Source organism: Engystomops pustulosus, chromosome 10 (assembly GCF_040894005.1).
Source record: "Engystomops pustulosus chromosome 10, aEngPut4.maternal, whole genome shotgun sequence".
Classification (NCBI taxonomy): Eukaryota; Metazoa; Chordata; class Amphibia; order Anura; family Leptodactylidae; genus Engystomops; species Engystomops pustulosus.
The window spans coordinates 47,499,384-47,514,630 of record NC_092420.1 but is presented as its reverse complement, the minus strand read 5'-3'; the positions used below and the strand labels follow the sequence as shown (position 1 = coordinate 47,514,630).

The 15,247-nt window shown below is 43.7% G+C and overlaps 1 protein-coding gene across 28 annotated transcripts in view; it reads left to right on the top strand.

The window, feature by feature from the left end:
• PRG4 (proteoglycan 4) overlaps positions 1–15,247 on the top strand; it is a 138,805-nt gene that overhangs the window by 57,558 nt on the left and 66,000 nt on the right. For 18 of the 28 annotated variants that reach the window (XM_072128211.1, XM_072128208.1, XM_072128214.1 and 15 more), the window contains 2 exons: positions 5,900–5,986; positions 7,742–7,846. The exons of 5 other annotated variants lie outside the window; for them this stretch is intronic. In XM_072128211.1, the coding sequence (XP_071984312.1) occupies positions 5,900–5,986; positions 7,742–7,846 (192 nt within the window). The remainder of the gene's footprint in view (positions 1–5,899; positions 5,987–7,741; positions 7,847–15,247) is intronic. 5 more of the 28 variants (XM_072128209.1, XM_072128207.1, XM_072128202.1 and 2 more) reach the window with 1 other exon arrangement.

The following is a 15,247-nucleotide window of genomic DNA, read 5'->3' as shown; positions in this document are numbered from 1 at the left end:
AAATTGGACAGTAGAAGATTGGAAAAACGTTGCCTGGTCTGATGAGTCTCGATTTCTGCCGCGACATTCGGATGGTAGGGTCAGAATTTGGCGTCAACAACATGAAAGCATGAATCCATCCTGCCTTGTATCAATGGTTCAGGCTGGTGGTGGTGGTGTCATGGTGTGGGGAATATTTTCTTGGCACTCTTTATGCCCCTTGGTACCAATTGAGCATCGTTGCAACGCCACAGCCTACCTGAGTATTGTTTCCGACCATGTCCATCACTTTATGACCACAATGTACCCAACATCTGATGGCTACTTTCAGCAGGATAATGTGCCATGTCATAAAGCTGTAATCATCTCAGACTGGTTTCTTGAACATGACAATGAGTTCACTGTACTCAAATGGCCTCCACAGTCACCAGATCTCAATCTAATAGAGCATCTTTGTGATGTGGTGGAACGGGAGATTCGCATCATGGATGTGCAGCCGACAAATCTGCGGCAACTGTGTGATGCCATCATGTCAATATGGACCAAAATCTCTGAGTAATGCTTCCAGCACCTTGTTGAATCTATGCCACGAAGAATTGAGGCAGTTCTGAAGGCAAAAGGGGGTCCAACCCGTTACTAGCATTGTGTACCTAATAAAGTGGCCGGTGAGTGTAAATGGGGCTGATATAAATCCGGGAATGGCTTTGTACCACTATATAGCTTAAATACCAGGCCAAATCCTGGAATAACACAGCTATTGAGAAAGGGGTTAGATACCTCGATACGCTTCTAGAATTTACCACAATATTGCAGTATCAACAGTCGGTCTAACAAAGAGCTACCACATATTTTAAACATATCACTACCGCTTCCCTGGTGCCGGTGAATATCCAGCTGACAGTACCAGCAAAAATCCTTAGGAAGTCAGCTTCAGTGTAACAACATAGCTGCAGCACAGTACTTGGACCCGACTCTCATAGTGTAAACCAACATATGCACAGTCTGTGGCGCGCAGAAAGAAGAGAAGACAAGAGCTTCCAACGTCCTTTGGCTATAGCGGAATATTCATCTTCATGCCATACTTAGCAACTCAGACAGTAGAAGGTGCAGGTAACTAATAACATCTGTTACATGATTCATATATACTATCCTTCGCCCAGAGATTCATCTGAACTATATAAATAGGACAGATTGTTTTATTATATATTAATATTATGCTTGGGCACTATTTCAGTAACAATGCCTGACAGAAATCTATGCTAAGAAGCAAGTACATATTGAAGTGGGACATTATTTTGGCCATATTGAAGTGGGGCATTGTGTTGGCCATATGAGCTTAATATAAACAAAAACACATTGGAGTGAAATGTTATGTTCACTATGTGAATGAAGCAGTAAATGGCATTACCAACTGTCGTTCAGCTTTATAACATTAAATAAATATTCTGGCCTGGTGAATCAATTGTATTATTTTATATTTATCTCAATTGATATTATTGCACTTAAATATTTACCATCTTTGTAGGTTGACAAGTTAGTGGTAACAGAAACTTTATTGTTTATATTCTGTGACTGCATAGACATATATTACAAGTATCCAGGGTCAACACTATACTTTAACAATTTTAACTTGTTCATATTGTTATAAATAAACTAATGTTGGTTTAACAATGTATAGTAGTGCATAGTTGTCTTCATAGAACAAAGTCATAATTGCCTTATTGGGATGGTATTCTGAAATAACTAAGAGCTGCTTCCATGTATGCCTTGTCTATGCCGAGAAGAGTTAACAAGATTTTCTTGTGTTGCGTGGTGGATAGCATTATTGACCCTTGTGGAGTTGTGATTACCCTCCCTGCCGGGGACAAAACCAGTCTGTACTTCATTTAAAAGTGAAGGAAGGTATTTACTCAATGGGGCTAATTTACTAAAGGTCCACGGAGCGCATTTTCATTGAGTTTCCCGACAATTTCCATTTTGCGCCGCATCGCCCCTGGGATTGTGTCGCATGAGATCGGAGTTTGGCGCATTGGCGCCGGCTTTCACATGACACAAATCAGGGGGGCGGGCCATCGGACAACACAATGGATTCGGACTACACGCACTTACAAGCACCAGGAAGAAGAAGGTGAAGTCCGGCAGACATCTGTGGGGAAGCGACGGATGCAGGAACTTGGGCTCACGAGCTACGTGAATCGCGCCGGAATTCATTTTCGTCTGACCGTCCAAATCTGGGATCGCAACAGGACCAGGTAAGTAAATTTGCCCCTATCTCTTTGCTAAGAGCTTTGCCCAGTTGGCTGAAAGAGCCTGAGGATGTAGTTTGCCCGCTTGGAGTAAATCATTGCACCAATTGGTCATGTGTGGTATTAGTACATTTGCAAATTTTTTATAATACCCTATTGGTAAACTGTCTGGTCAGGGGCTTTTGCCTAGAGGGATTGATGCTATTATATCTCTTAGCTCTTTATCTGTGACTGGTTGTAGCAAATCTTTATGAGCATTCAGATTAAGGTTGGGGAGGGTTAGTTTGCCTAGGATGTCTGTAGTTACTACATTTTTGTCTAAGGGAAACTTAGTGACGCCATCTTCCAAGTTATATAAACTGTGGTAGAAAGCTCAAAAGGTTTAAGCTATCTTGTTAGTTCTAGTTAGTTAGTTAGTTATATCACTCTCGTTCCAATTTTTTCAATAAATGCTGTCTCCCTCTCTTTCTTCATCAGGTAAGACACTAGCTTATTTCACTTGTCCCTGTGCCCATAGAAGTTGAATTCTGCATACTGATATTGTCTAGCAGATCTTACTTTTAAAGTGTTTAAGAGCTCTCTCCTCTTCTCATGTAGTTTTTGGAAATAAGCTTCAACTCTAGTTCTTTTGGATATCCTTTCTAGCACGGATATATAATTAAGTAGATCATGAAGTTTTTATTCCTTTGTTTCTTGAGCCACACCCCCAGGATATCAATTTTCCCCTAACTAGTGGTTTATGGAACTCCCATGAGATCTCTTGTGTAGTGTCTAGAGCCATTTTTCTTTTAAAAAATCATTTTCGTTTCTCAGCCAATTTTTTACTTGGGTGTTGTCAAGGAGATATTAATCGTGAATGTATAAGATGGGTTTAACTACAGGGCAATTGCATACTTTGTGGAAATATATGGCATCTATTGAAGCATCCAGGTCTCCTTTACAACATCCTGGAGATCCTTACAACCTGATAAACTCTGACCTGCAGAATGTTCTGTGGTGACCTCAAAAGCCATTTGGTGACCTCTTCTGTGCATCTACCCCCATCCCTGCATCTAGCAATTTGGAAACAAAGAACTTTAATATTCCTGGACTCTCCCCCTCATTAACACTTTGCCCAATCCTGAATGACCCTGTGGACTAATTAATGAATGGGAGGTTCTGAAACCTGAACCAAACTGAGAAGATATAAAACAATATGAAATCCAGGAAATGGTGTTCACATTTTGGGGGCTGCTTGACAAGCTGAGTGTCTTCCTTATTTCTCCCACCTCTAGGGATCAGGATTTACTTTAAGTTTGTAAGTTTCTGTTATTTTTCTCCCTTTTTATTTTATAACTGTTTTGCCGTGTTGTGTCTCATTTTATTTTGTAATTCTTTTGTTTTTAATATCCTTTTTATTCACTGACCAACTTTTTGTAATTAAAGATTTTCACTTTATTTTGGTCCCGGTATGCTCTGCGAACTCATAGCCTTGTGAAGTGTGGTTAGCTGTGTGACTGCTAGAGTGCTGAGTGTGCATGTCTAGTGGTGTGACAAGGTGACTGCTTGAGAGCAAGAGTTGATGTAGAGTGGGGTACTTATTGGTCCCAGTATAAATGCAATAAGTGGTGGCAGCGGATCTGGTGCTGGAGCTGTATGAGGTGCGATTTAGGCTCAATTTGTGTCCTGAGTGAAAGGTGAGCGCAAGTTTGAGTAGGCTAAATTAACCCGTACAGTTGCACCCCACGTCACGTGACGAGGCGGCGGCGCCCTCGACGTGACAGGTGTCATCATCTAATGAAGTTTTGTTGAGACACCAGTAGCTGGGGAAAACCACTGAAACCGGTGCATGGTCTGATAGTGTGGTTGGCCTTATTATAACAGAACTAATGATCTCAGGGTTAATAGTGAGAGATTTTGTCTAATCTTTGGAAGTTTTTATGTGCCTGGGAGTAATGAGAAAAATCTTTTGTGTCATTATTTAGAAGTCTCCATGAGTCTAATAACCTGGACTCACGAATGGCTGATATCGCTGACTTTATAGACTTTTGTGAGTGGGGGGAATGTTCTGAGTAGCAATCTAATAGGGGGTTTAGAAGCTGGGTGCTGGGAGTACTCTGACAAAAGAAGCTAAAGAACAGTAAAAGTTAACACAAACAATACCAATAAAATGCTCGGAAACCTTCATATTAAGGTAAGAGATTGGTGGCTTAGGATGGTTGGCTCTGAATTGCCACAACCTGGCCCAGGTTATTGGCCCATGGGCTAGAATGTGATGGAGGCCAATATATACGGGATGTATGTAATATTCATCCATCATCAGGTAATCTGATGGTATATTTCCTTTAAATGTTTGTATGGGAATGTGTTATATTAGGGGGCTTATACTTTATTTATTTTTTATTTGTTTCAAAGTTTTAAACTTTTTTTTTTTTTTTTTACTTAATACAAACTTTGACTTGAACAAGAGATTATCTGATCGCTGGTTCAAGTCCAAGACACTGCACTACAATACTATTGTCTTGTAGTGCAGCGCAAACTGTCTGGCATGCAGACACAAACAGATTACAGTCAGACCCGGAAGGGGTCAGAATTGGTAGGGATCTGACTGTAGAAGAGATCGGGAAGCCCTGTGGGCTACCCTGAAGAGGATCGGATGTTCTGGTAAGAGGCTCAGGGGAACCAATCCCTAGGGGGAAGACCCTTACACTCTGCGGGTAAGGGGTTAACACTCACATTTTTCTGATTTAAGGTGTCTGCTGTGATATACAGTTGACCCCCACTACTTTTGGTGCCGGTTCCATTTGTGAGCTGATGCCAGAAGCTGCATGTATTAGCACATCCCGGTGAAGGAAGTATCTTACCGCAGGGACATACTATTATGGAGAAAAAGGGAGGAAAAAAAAGAGTATCTTTTCATCTCACCTCAGCGATGTCCTTTAAAATCGGTGCACGGACTATTACGCCCAGGTGCAGGAATAGGTTACACTTTGCTTCACTTTACAACATAAGCAAGATCATAAGACCAAGCAAGGCTGCACTTTAGAAAGCAACTACACAGAATTTAGAATTGTATACGCTCAAAGAATTATATTGATGAATTATATATTCTTCTTCCTAAATAATCCCCTCTACCGTCCCTGGTCCTTACCACACCACAACTTATCACTTCAATGCTACTTCCAGTTTTGTTTGTTCTGCTCCCTCTAACATGGTTGGTGGTCTCCACCAGGTCTGGAAAAATGAAAATATGAAAATGTTATTGTTCTGCTCTCTCTTTAGGAAACCATTTATCACATTGTGGTCCACATTTATCAAAGCTAGTGCAGTTTGCCTTTGGAGTGTTGCAGAGTTCTGGTGCACTCTGTACTGCTTGGGAAGTGTGTACCATTTTTTGTTTTGGTGCACTTTGTTCATGCTGCAGAATTGTGGCCTGCATCACTAATAAATGTGGCACAATCCGACTGAGCACTAACATGCCCCGTTGGGTGCAAATTATTTCTGTGTTGTTGAACACAGTTCATCCGCATATTCTTTCCAGTATAAAGTCAGACAGAAAACTGGCGGTAAACACTTTAATAAATGTGGGCCTGTATTATGAATCATAAATGCAGCATGCAATGAACCCATCAATGCACAAGCATCTTGCATAAATCAATAATCATTGTTGCATGCCTACTTTTTTCTTTTACCAGAGCCAAATTCTGATGACAAAGATAAAAATCCAAAAAAGACAATAGAAACTTTAGGTGACCCGGAGGACCCGGATACACCTCCTAAAGGTACCGTTCACCTTTCCTATATCACATAGAAGTGGAATTACATATAAATGTACTTCCTAAGTCCATTGTTTAGTTTCAAAGGTTTAGGAAGGTGCGTAGCCACCGGGTTAGATGCTCCCAGAACTCAGTTAGGCAAGCATAACCTATTTGGATATTTTAGTATGCCAATTTTTGATCCTTAAAAATACCAGGGATGAGGGGCAAGATGCCTAAAGAAAGCTCTGGTCCGGAGCTGAAACGGATCGCTGTTTAATGCCATAATAAAAGTGTCCACATCTGATTACTGGGCTCCAAATGAGAATTGAAGTGCCTTCCCATTCTCTTTTTTTCGGGTCATTTCAAATATTTCACGTAAAAAAAAAATAGAGATTAGATTCGCTCACCCAATCACCCGAATTTTCTCCTCCAAAGCGTTCTTGTGGTGGTGCCTGCCACTGGATTCTTGACTGAGAAACTCTTGAATTTAGCAACAAAAACTGTGGTAAGCGGCAGCACTCCAAGTCCCACGTAGGTATGATGTTTAAATGGCAAAAAATCCTTTATTCAATAAAACATGTGCACATGGGGAATGACACACAAGCGCCTAAGATTGACGCGTTTCGACGCTATCGCGTCTTAGTCTAAGACGCGATAGCGTCGAATACGCGTCGATCTTAGGCGCGAAAATTACACCAGACAGCATTCCCCCCAACCCACTGGTCCCTGGAGAAAATTTATGTTTACAGCTGGTCCCTGGGCAAAAAAAGGTTGGGGGCAACTGCCTTATGGGGTCTCACATACTTACCCTGCTACTGTTTCTTTGTAACGGTTGGAAGCAATTTGGTCACATGACTTGCTAGAAGTAGGATTAGAACTTCCAGCTTCTGGGGGATGGGTTGGCTTCTGGGGAACACAAATTTTGTCATTGAAATGGGTGTTCAGGTTCAGGAGGGTGTCGGCTGTGCACCACGTGCAAAGCCCAAAAGAAGTGTGTTGCACGCCCCATGTTAAAGGTGCACCGAAAAAAGTTGGTGCACTCTGTCAAGGCAGTGCAGGGAGTGCCAGATTCTTGAATTCTTGAAAAATCATGAATCTGACACTCTCTGCACACTACACAGGAAAACTGCACATTGCACCGTTTTTAGTAAATGTGCCCTAATGGGTCTCTTGTATAAAATCTGGTCAAGACAATTAGTAGACATGTTGCCAAGGCAAACAATTACTTTTACGTGTTGATGATTTTCACTTTTATATATAAGTTTCATTATGTGAGATAGATTAGGTAAATTGCGTATTCAACTGGATACTTCACACTTTTTAAAACTTGACAAAATCATGGTAGATTGTCTGCACATTTTGAGAAGTGACTAGCAAGGGAAAGTATCTTTTTTTGCAAATAAGTTGTAATTTAGATAAGAACTAATGGCAACTATTGAAGTGCACAGACCAGTGTATTCACTTTGTTAGCCCTTAAAAGTGAGTTGCCCTTCATACACCTGAAAACCCATCTATTGAGCCTTAAGGAACAGTCAATTATTTTATCTTTACTATACTATACTTATTTATTTGTTTATGGGCAAATTCATTTTTTTAAATACTCCATGGGTTTTAAACATTTTTAAGCACATTAAATGCATTTCTGTGGTTCAGTATAGCTGGGTCAGAACAACCAAATTTATACAGGGATTTTTGATTTTATTGTTTTTCTTTACCATGAGTCAAAATCTAGCTGAGTTGGTACAAATGCAGCAAATATGACCATAAATATGTTTTCAGAACAAAATCAGAAAGACCCTGATGATGGTGATAAACCTGGAAAACTAAACCCCCCCCCAAAAAAGAAAGGAGATGATCCTGATGATACAAAAAAGCCTCCTAAAGGTTAGATTGTTGATAAGTGCTATACACATTTGAAAGTAAAGTACCATAATTCTGGAAACAGGGGCGGAACTAGGAGAGGCAGGGCCCCATAGCAGGCTACTGAAAGGCGGCCCCCTTTCTGTATAAAAATTTACATATCACACTTATACACACATATATATATATATATATATACACACCAATATACATAAAGATACCTGGGGTTAACTGGAGTGGGCTGGCATAGTAGGCTGGCAGAGTGGGTGTGCATGTGCTGGGGAGGGGGTGTGGCCTTTATCTTATGTCGGCACATGATATATTCCCCCCATAGTTCTTCTCTGATACATACATATTTATACACTTTTGCACACATTTATACTCTCTTACACATATATGCACACATATAGAGTATATACACACACATACAGTGCCATATACATATACAGTGCATATACACACCGTACACCGTATATACAAATACATTATATATACATCACAGATACACATATATATAGCATACATACCTCACATATATTATCACATCTGTTATATACATACAATGTGGAGAATAATATGTATATAATGGTGCACATCCTCTATTCTTTAGTGTCAGGACGGATACTGCGAGTGCTACCACTGTAGTTACGTCCCTGTCTGGGATGGGGAAAATCGTCATGATTTTTATAGCAAGGTGTTAGTATATACAACTTTTTCTGTGTTTTTTTTAGGTTGTAATCAAAAATATTTAAACTTGTTTTCCCTATAATTAAAGACTTGAGAGGACATTTTTTTATTGAACAACACTTTTTTTATTCACACTTTTTTTGAAAGATGAGAAAAGAGATGTAAATTAAAAAGAATAAAAAAATGAAAGCTCCCAGTTTTTAGACTTTAACATAAAATAGAAATGCAGCTTAATTATATTACATGCTAAATATATGCTTTCATATTTTATTACTTTTCACTTACTAGTAGAGATGAGCGAGCACTAAAATGCTCGAGTGCTCGTTATTTGAGTCAAACTTTTTCCGAAGCTCGAGTGCTCGTTTCGAATAACGAACCCCATTGAAGTCAAAACCCCATTGAAGCTTGGCCAAAAACCTGGAAACCTCAGAAAATGATGGAAACACCACGGAAATGGACAGGAAACAGCAGGGGCAGCATGCATGGATGCCTCTGAGGTTGCCTAATCGCACCATTATGCCAAAATTATGGGCAACAGCATGGCAAAGACAGAGTGACCGAGTGAGGCTGCTATGGAGACAATTACATTTGGATAGTGTCTGTATGTAGCAGTCCAAAAAAGTTTTCAAAACAGAGGACCGGGTAGGTGGCCCGCCAGAAAAATTAAATAGATAAAGTACCTGTATGTGGCACTCCCAAAATTTTTTTAAAACACAGGACCGGGTAGGTGGCCCTCCAGAAAAATTAAATACATAGAGTACCTGTATGTGGCACTCCCAAAACATTTGCAATACTGAGGACCGGGTAGGTGGCCCTCCAGAAAAATTAAATACATAGAGTACCTGTATGTGGCACTCCCAAATTTTTTTTTAAAAGAGAGGACCGGGTAGGTGGCCCTCTAGAAAAATTAAATACATAGAGTACCTGTATGTGGCACTCTCTAAACATTTGCAATACTGAGGACCGGGTAGGTGGCCCTCCAGAAAAATTAAATACATAGAGTACCTAGATAGAGTACTATAGCTAGAGGCAGTTGGCCCTGGCAAAAAATAGCCAGTTGCCTCTGCTTTAGTGTACAAAGAGGAAGAGAAGCAGGTGAAGGAGGAGAATGAGTAGGAGGATTGCATACATGAGAATTATTCAGGTTGAGCTGCTTTCACCTGGTGGAGAATGGAAATCATGAGAAATCCATGCTTGATTCATCTTGATAAGCGGCAGCCTGTAAGCGCTGTCAGTCGACAGGCGTGTACGCTTATCGGTGACGATGCCACCAGCTGAAAACCCACTCTAACAACACACTAGCGGCAGGGCAGGCAAGAACCTCCAAAGCGTACAGCGCCAGATCGGGCCAGATGTACAGCTTTGAAACCCAGTAGTTGTAGGGAGCTGTGAGATCATTTAGGACGATGGTATGGTCAGCTACATACTCCATCACCATCTTTCTATAAAGATCAGCCCTACTCTGCTGAGACTGGGGACAGGTGACAGTGTCTTGCTGGGGTGACATAAAACTGGCAAAGGTCTTTTAAAGCGTACCCCTGCCAGTGCTGGACAAGCTGCCAGCTCGCCTACTCTCCCTCGCTACTTGTCCCACAGAAGTATGCCCTCTGCCGCTAGCAGTGTCAGATGGGAAAGACTGTTTCTTCTTGTGCACCAGGGCCTGCTGGTATTCATGCACTCTCACACTCCTTTCCTCTACAGGGATGAGAGGAAAGATTTTGCTTGTACCGTGGGTCCAGGTGAGTGAATACCCAGTAATCGGTTCTGGAACAAATTCTTTCAACGCGAAAGGCACGGGATAGGAAGCCTAGCATGAAATCTGCCATATGCGCCAGAGTCCCAACGTGCAAGAATTCACTCCCCTCACTGGCCTGACTCTCCATTTCCTCCTCCAAATCCTCTTCTTCTGCCCATACAAGCTGAACAGTTAAGGACTGAGCAATGGTCCCCTCTTCTGTCTCGCCAACATTCTCCTCCTCTTCCTCCTCATCCTCCTCCACCTCCTCCGATACGCACTGAGAAACAGACCGGAGGGTGCTCCGGCTACCAACAAGGGAATCCTCTTCCCCCGTCTCTTGTGACGAGCACAAAGCTTCCGACTTCATGCTGACCAGAGAGTATATGAGCGGCCCCAGGGTCAGACTCGGTCCCAGCCTCCACCAAGTTAAACCAATGTGCCATCAGCGGCATATATACACTCACCAGCCACTTTATTAGGTACACCTGTCCAACTGCTCGTTAACACTTAATTTCTAATCAGCCAATCACATGGCGGCAACTCAGTGATTTGAGTGCCTTTGAACATGGCATGGTTGTTGGTGCCAGAAGGGCTGGTCTGAGTATTTCAGAAACTGCTATCTACTGGGATTTTCACGCACAACCATCTCTAGGGTTTACAGAGAATGGTCCGAAAAAGAAAAAACATCCAGTGAGCGGCAGTTCTGTGGGCGGAAATGCCTTGTTGATGCCAGAGGTCAGAGGAGAATGGGCAGACTGGTTCGAGCTGATAGAAAGTCAACAGTGACTCAAATCGCCACCCGTTACAACCTAGGTAGACAGAAGAGCATCTCTGAACGCACAGTATGTCGAACTTTGAGGCAGATGGGCTACAGCAGCAGAAGACCACACCGGGTGCCACTCCTTTCAGCTAAGAACAGGAAACTGAGGCTACAATTTGCACAAGCTCATCGAAATTGGACAGTAGAAGATTGGAAAAAACGTTGCCTAATCTGATGAGTCTCGATTTCTGCCGCGACATTCGGATGGTAGGGTCAGAATTTGGCGTCAACAACATGAAAGCATGGATCCATCCCGCCTTGTATCAACGGTTCAGGCTGGTGGTGGTGGTGTCATGGTGTGGGGAATATTTTCTTGGCACTCTTTATGCCCCTTGGTACCAATTGAGCATCGTTGCAACGCCACAGCCTACCTGAGTATTGTTGCTGACCATGTCCATCCCTTTATGACCACAATGTACCCAACATCTGATGGCTACTTTCAGCAGGATAATGCGCCATGTCATAAAGCTGGAATAATCTCAGACTGGTTTCTTGAACATGACAATGAGTTCACTGTACTCAAATGGCCTCCACAGTCACCAGATCTCAATGGGATGTGGTAGAACGGGAGATTCACATCATGGATATGCAGCCGACTGCGGCAACTGTGTGATGCCATCATGTCAATATGGACCAAAATCTCTGAGGAATGCTTCCAGCACCTTGTTGAATCTCTGCCATGAAGAATTGAGGCAGTTCTGAAGGCAAAAGGGGGTCCAACCCGTTACTAGCATGATGTACCTATTAAAGTGGCCGGTGAGTGTATATATTTAGTGGCCCTGCCCGGCAGCACTCGTCCACGTGTCCGTGGTTAGGTGGACCTTGTCAGAAACGGAGTTAGTCAGTGCACGGATGATTTTGTCTGACACGTGCTGGTGCAGGGCTGGAACAGCACATCGGGAAAAGTAGTGGCGGCTGGGGACCGAATACCGAGGGGCCACCGCCATGAGGTTGCGAAAGGCCTCGGTCTCTACCAGCCTATAGGGCAGCATCTCCAGGCTGAGTAATTTGGAGATGTGGACATTGAGGGCTTAGGCGTGTGGGTGGGTGGAACTGTATTTTCTCTTGCGCTCCAGCGTCTGGGGTATAGACAGCTGAACGCTGCGCATTGTGGAGGCGAGGTTGTGGTTTTCGAGCGGGAGGTGTTTGTGCCGGGGTCCTGGGCAGGGGCTGACTAGCAGAGGCAGCAAAGGACACAGGGGAAGAAGCAGTGGTGGGCACGGCCGGAGGTGAACGGCCTGGTTCCATTGAGTGGGGTGTTTAGCACTCATATGCCTGTGCATACTGGTGGTGGTTAAGCTAGTAGTGGTGGAACCCCTGATGATCCTGGTGTGGCACAGTTTGCACATCACAGTCCGTCGGTGATCTGCTGTTTCTTTAAAGAACCTCCAGACTTGAGAAAATCTAGCCCTCGCCACGGGAGCTTCACTACGTGAAACATTTGGCTCTGATGCACCAGCTCCGGCCTTGCCTCTCCGTCTGGCCCCACCATTGCCTCTTCCAACCTGTTCTGGTATAGGACTCGCCTCCATCTCAAAAACACTGTGTTCACCTGGCCTATCAACCCAGCTTGGGTCTGTCACCTCATCATCCTCCGATCCCTCAGTCTGCTCCCCCCTCTGACTTCCTGCCCTGACAACAACTTCACCACTGTCTGACAACCGTGTCTCCTCATCGTCCGACACCTCTTTACACACTTCTTCCAGTACGTCAACAATATCATCATCACCCACAGACTGCAGCAACCTGAAAAGTAGTTTGGGAAGGGTCCAGAAAACAGTTCCTCAGAGTATGCCGGAGGAAATTCCAAATTTTCCTGGGAGGGGGCAGACTGATGGTAAGGAGGTTGAGGTGGAGGAGCTGGAGGAGTGCTCTATTGGGTAACATGGGTGGACTGCGTGGAAGACTGACTGGTGGACAAATAGCTAGAAGCATTGTCTGCAATCATTGACATCACCTGTTCGCATTATTGTGGCCTCAACAGTGCTCTATTACGAGTCCCAGTAACTTGAGTAGAGATGAGCGAACATACTCGTCCGAGCTTGATGCTCGATCGAGCATTAGCGTACTCGTAACTGCTCGTTGCTCGGACGAGTATTTCGCCCGCTCGAGAAAATGGTAGCTCCCGCCGTTTTGCTTTTTGGCGGCCAGAAACAGAGCCAATCACAAGCCAGGAGACTCTGCACTCCACCCAGCATGACGTGGTACCCTTACACGTAGATAGCAGTGGTTGGCTGGCCAGATCAGGTGACCCTGGGATAGACTAGCCGCTGCCCGCGCTGCTCGGATCATTCTCTGTCTGGATGCCGCTAGGGAGAGAGCTGCTGCTGGTCAGGGAAAGCGTTAGGGTGTTCTATTAGCTTACTGTTAGGCAGGAGTGATTCTAAAAGAACCCAACAGCCCTTCTTAGGGCTACAATAACGTTATAATTTTTTTTTTTTTTTATTTGCAGCTAGTACCATATTGTGAGGAATTTGCAGGGGGACTTGCTACCGTTGTGTTTAGCTCTTAGTGACACACATATCCACCTCAAACACCAAAGTGGGAAAATTTATTAGGGGTTTGAGTAGAATTAGGCACAGTCTGCCAGTTTCTTTTTATTTTACGTTTATTGTTTTAATAACTCAGTGTCATCTCATCTGGCATAGTAGTGTGCTGTAATACTTGGCTAGAAAATAGCCATAGGAGAATACAAACGGCTTAATTACGCCTACAGTAGCGTTATATATATATTTGATTTCTGGTTGATCTGCTGGTGGCTGTAGTTGTTGCAGTGCATCTACTAGCAAATTGTGAGCAATTTGGAGTCAGACTTGCGACCACTGTGTTTTAGTGACGCACATATCCATTGCAAAGACCGAAGTGGGAAAATTTATTAGGGCCCGGGGTTGTATTTCAATTAGGCACAGTCTGCCATTTCCTTTTTTATTTTACGTTTATTTTTTTCATAACTCAGCGTCATCTCATCTGGCATAGTAGTGTGCTGTAATACTTGGCTAGAAAATAGCCATAGGAGAATACAAACGGCTTAATTACGCCTACAGTAGCGTTATATATATTTGATTTCTGGCTGATCTGCTGGTGGCTGTAGTTGTTGCAGTGCATCTACTAGTAAATTGTGAGCAATTTGGAGTCAGACTTGCGACCACTGTGTTTTAGTGACGCACATATCCATCGCAAAGACCGAAGTGGGAAAATTTATTAGGGCCCGGGGTTGTATTTCAATTAGGCACAGTCTGCCATTTCCTTTTTTATTTTACGTTTATTTTTTTCATAACTCGTCATCTCATCTGGCATAGCAGTGTGCTTTCATACTTGGCTATAAAATAGCCATAGCAATAGGATAGCATCGTTTGGTTTTAAAAACTAAAAAACACAAAAAAAAACCAAAAAAAAAAAAGTTAAAAAAAAAATTCAAGTTATAACTCTCATTTTCAAAATGTTTAACCCGAGGGCTAGGGGTAGAGGACGAGGGCGGGGACGTGGGCGTCCAACTACTGCAGGGGTCAGAGGCCGTGGTCCTGGGTGGGGTGAGACACCACCTGCTTATGAGGGAGCAGGGGAACGCCGCAGAGCTACACTCCCTAGGTTCATGTCTGAAGTTACTGGGACTCGTGGTAGAGCACTGTTGAGGCCAGAACAGTGCGAACAGGTGATGTCGTGGATTGCCGACAATGCTTCGAGCAATTTGTCCACCAGTCAGTCTTCCACGCAGTCCACCCATGTCACCGAAATCGGCACTCCTCCAGCTCCTGCACCTCAGCCTCCTCCCCCCCAGTCTGCCCCCTCCCAGCAAAATTTGCCATTTGAACCGGCATACTCTGAGGAACTGTTTTCTGGACCCTTCCCACAGTCACAAACCACTTGTCCGGTTGCTGATGAGCAATTTTCCGATGCCCAGGTTTTCCACCAGTCGCAGTCTGTGGGTGATGATGACCTTGTTGACGTACTGGAAGAAGTGTGTAAAGAGGTGTCCGACGATGAGGAGACACGGTTGTCAGACAGTGGGGAAGTTGTTGTCAGGGCAGGAAGTCCGAGGGGGGAGCAGACTGAGGGATCGGAGGATGATGAGGTGACAGACCCAAGCTGGGTTGAGAGGCCGGGTGAACACAGTGCTTCTGAGACGGAGGAGAGTCCTCGACCAGAACAGGTTGGAAGAGGCAGTGATGGGGCCAGACGG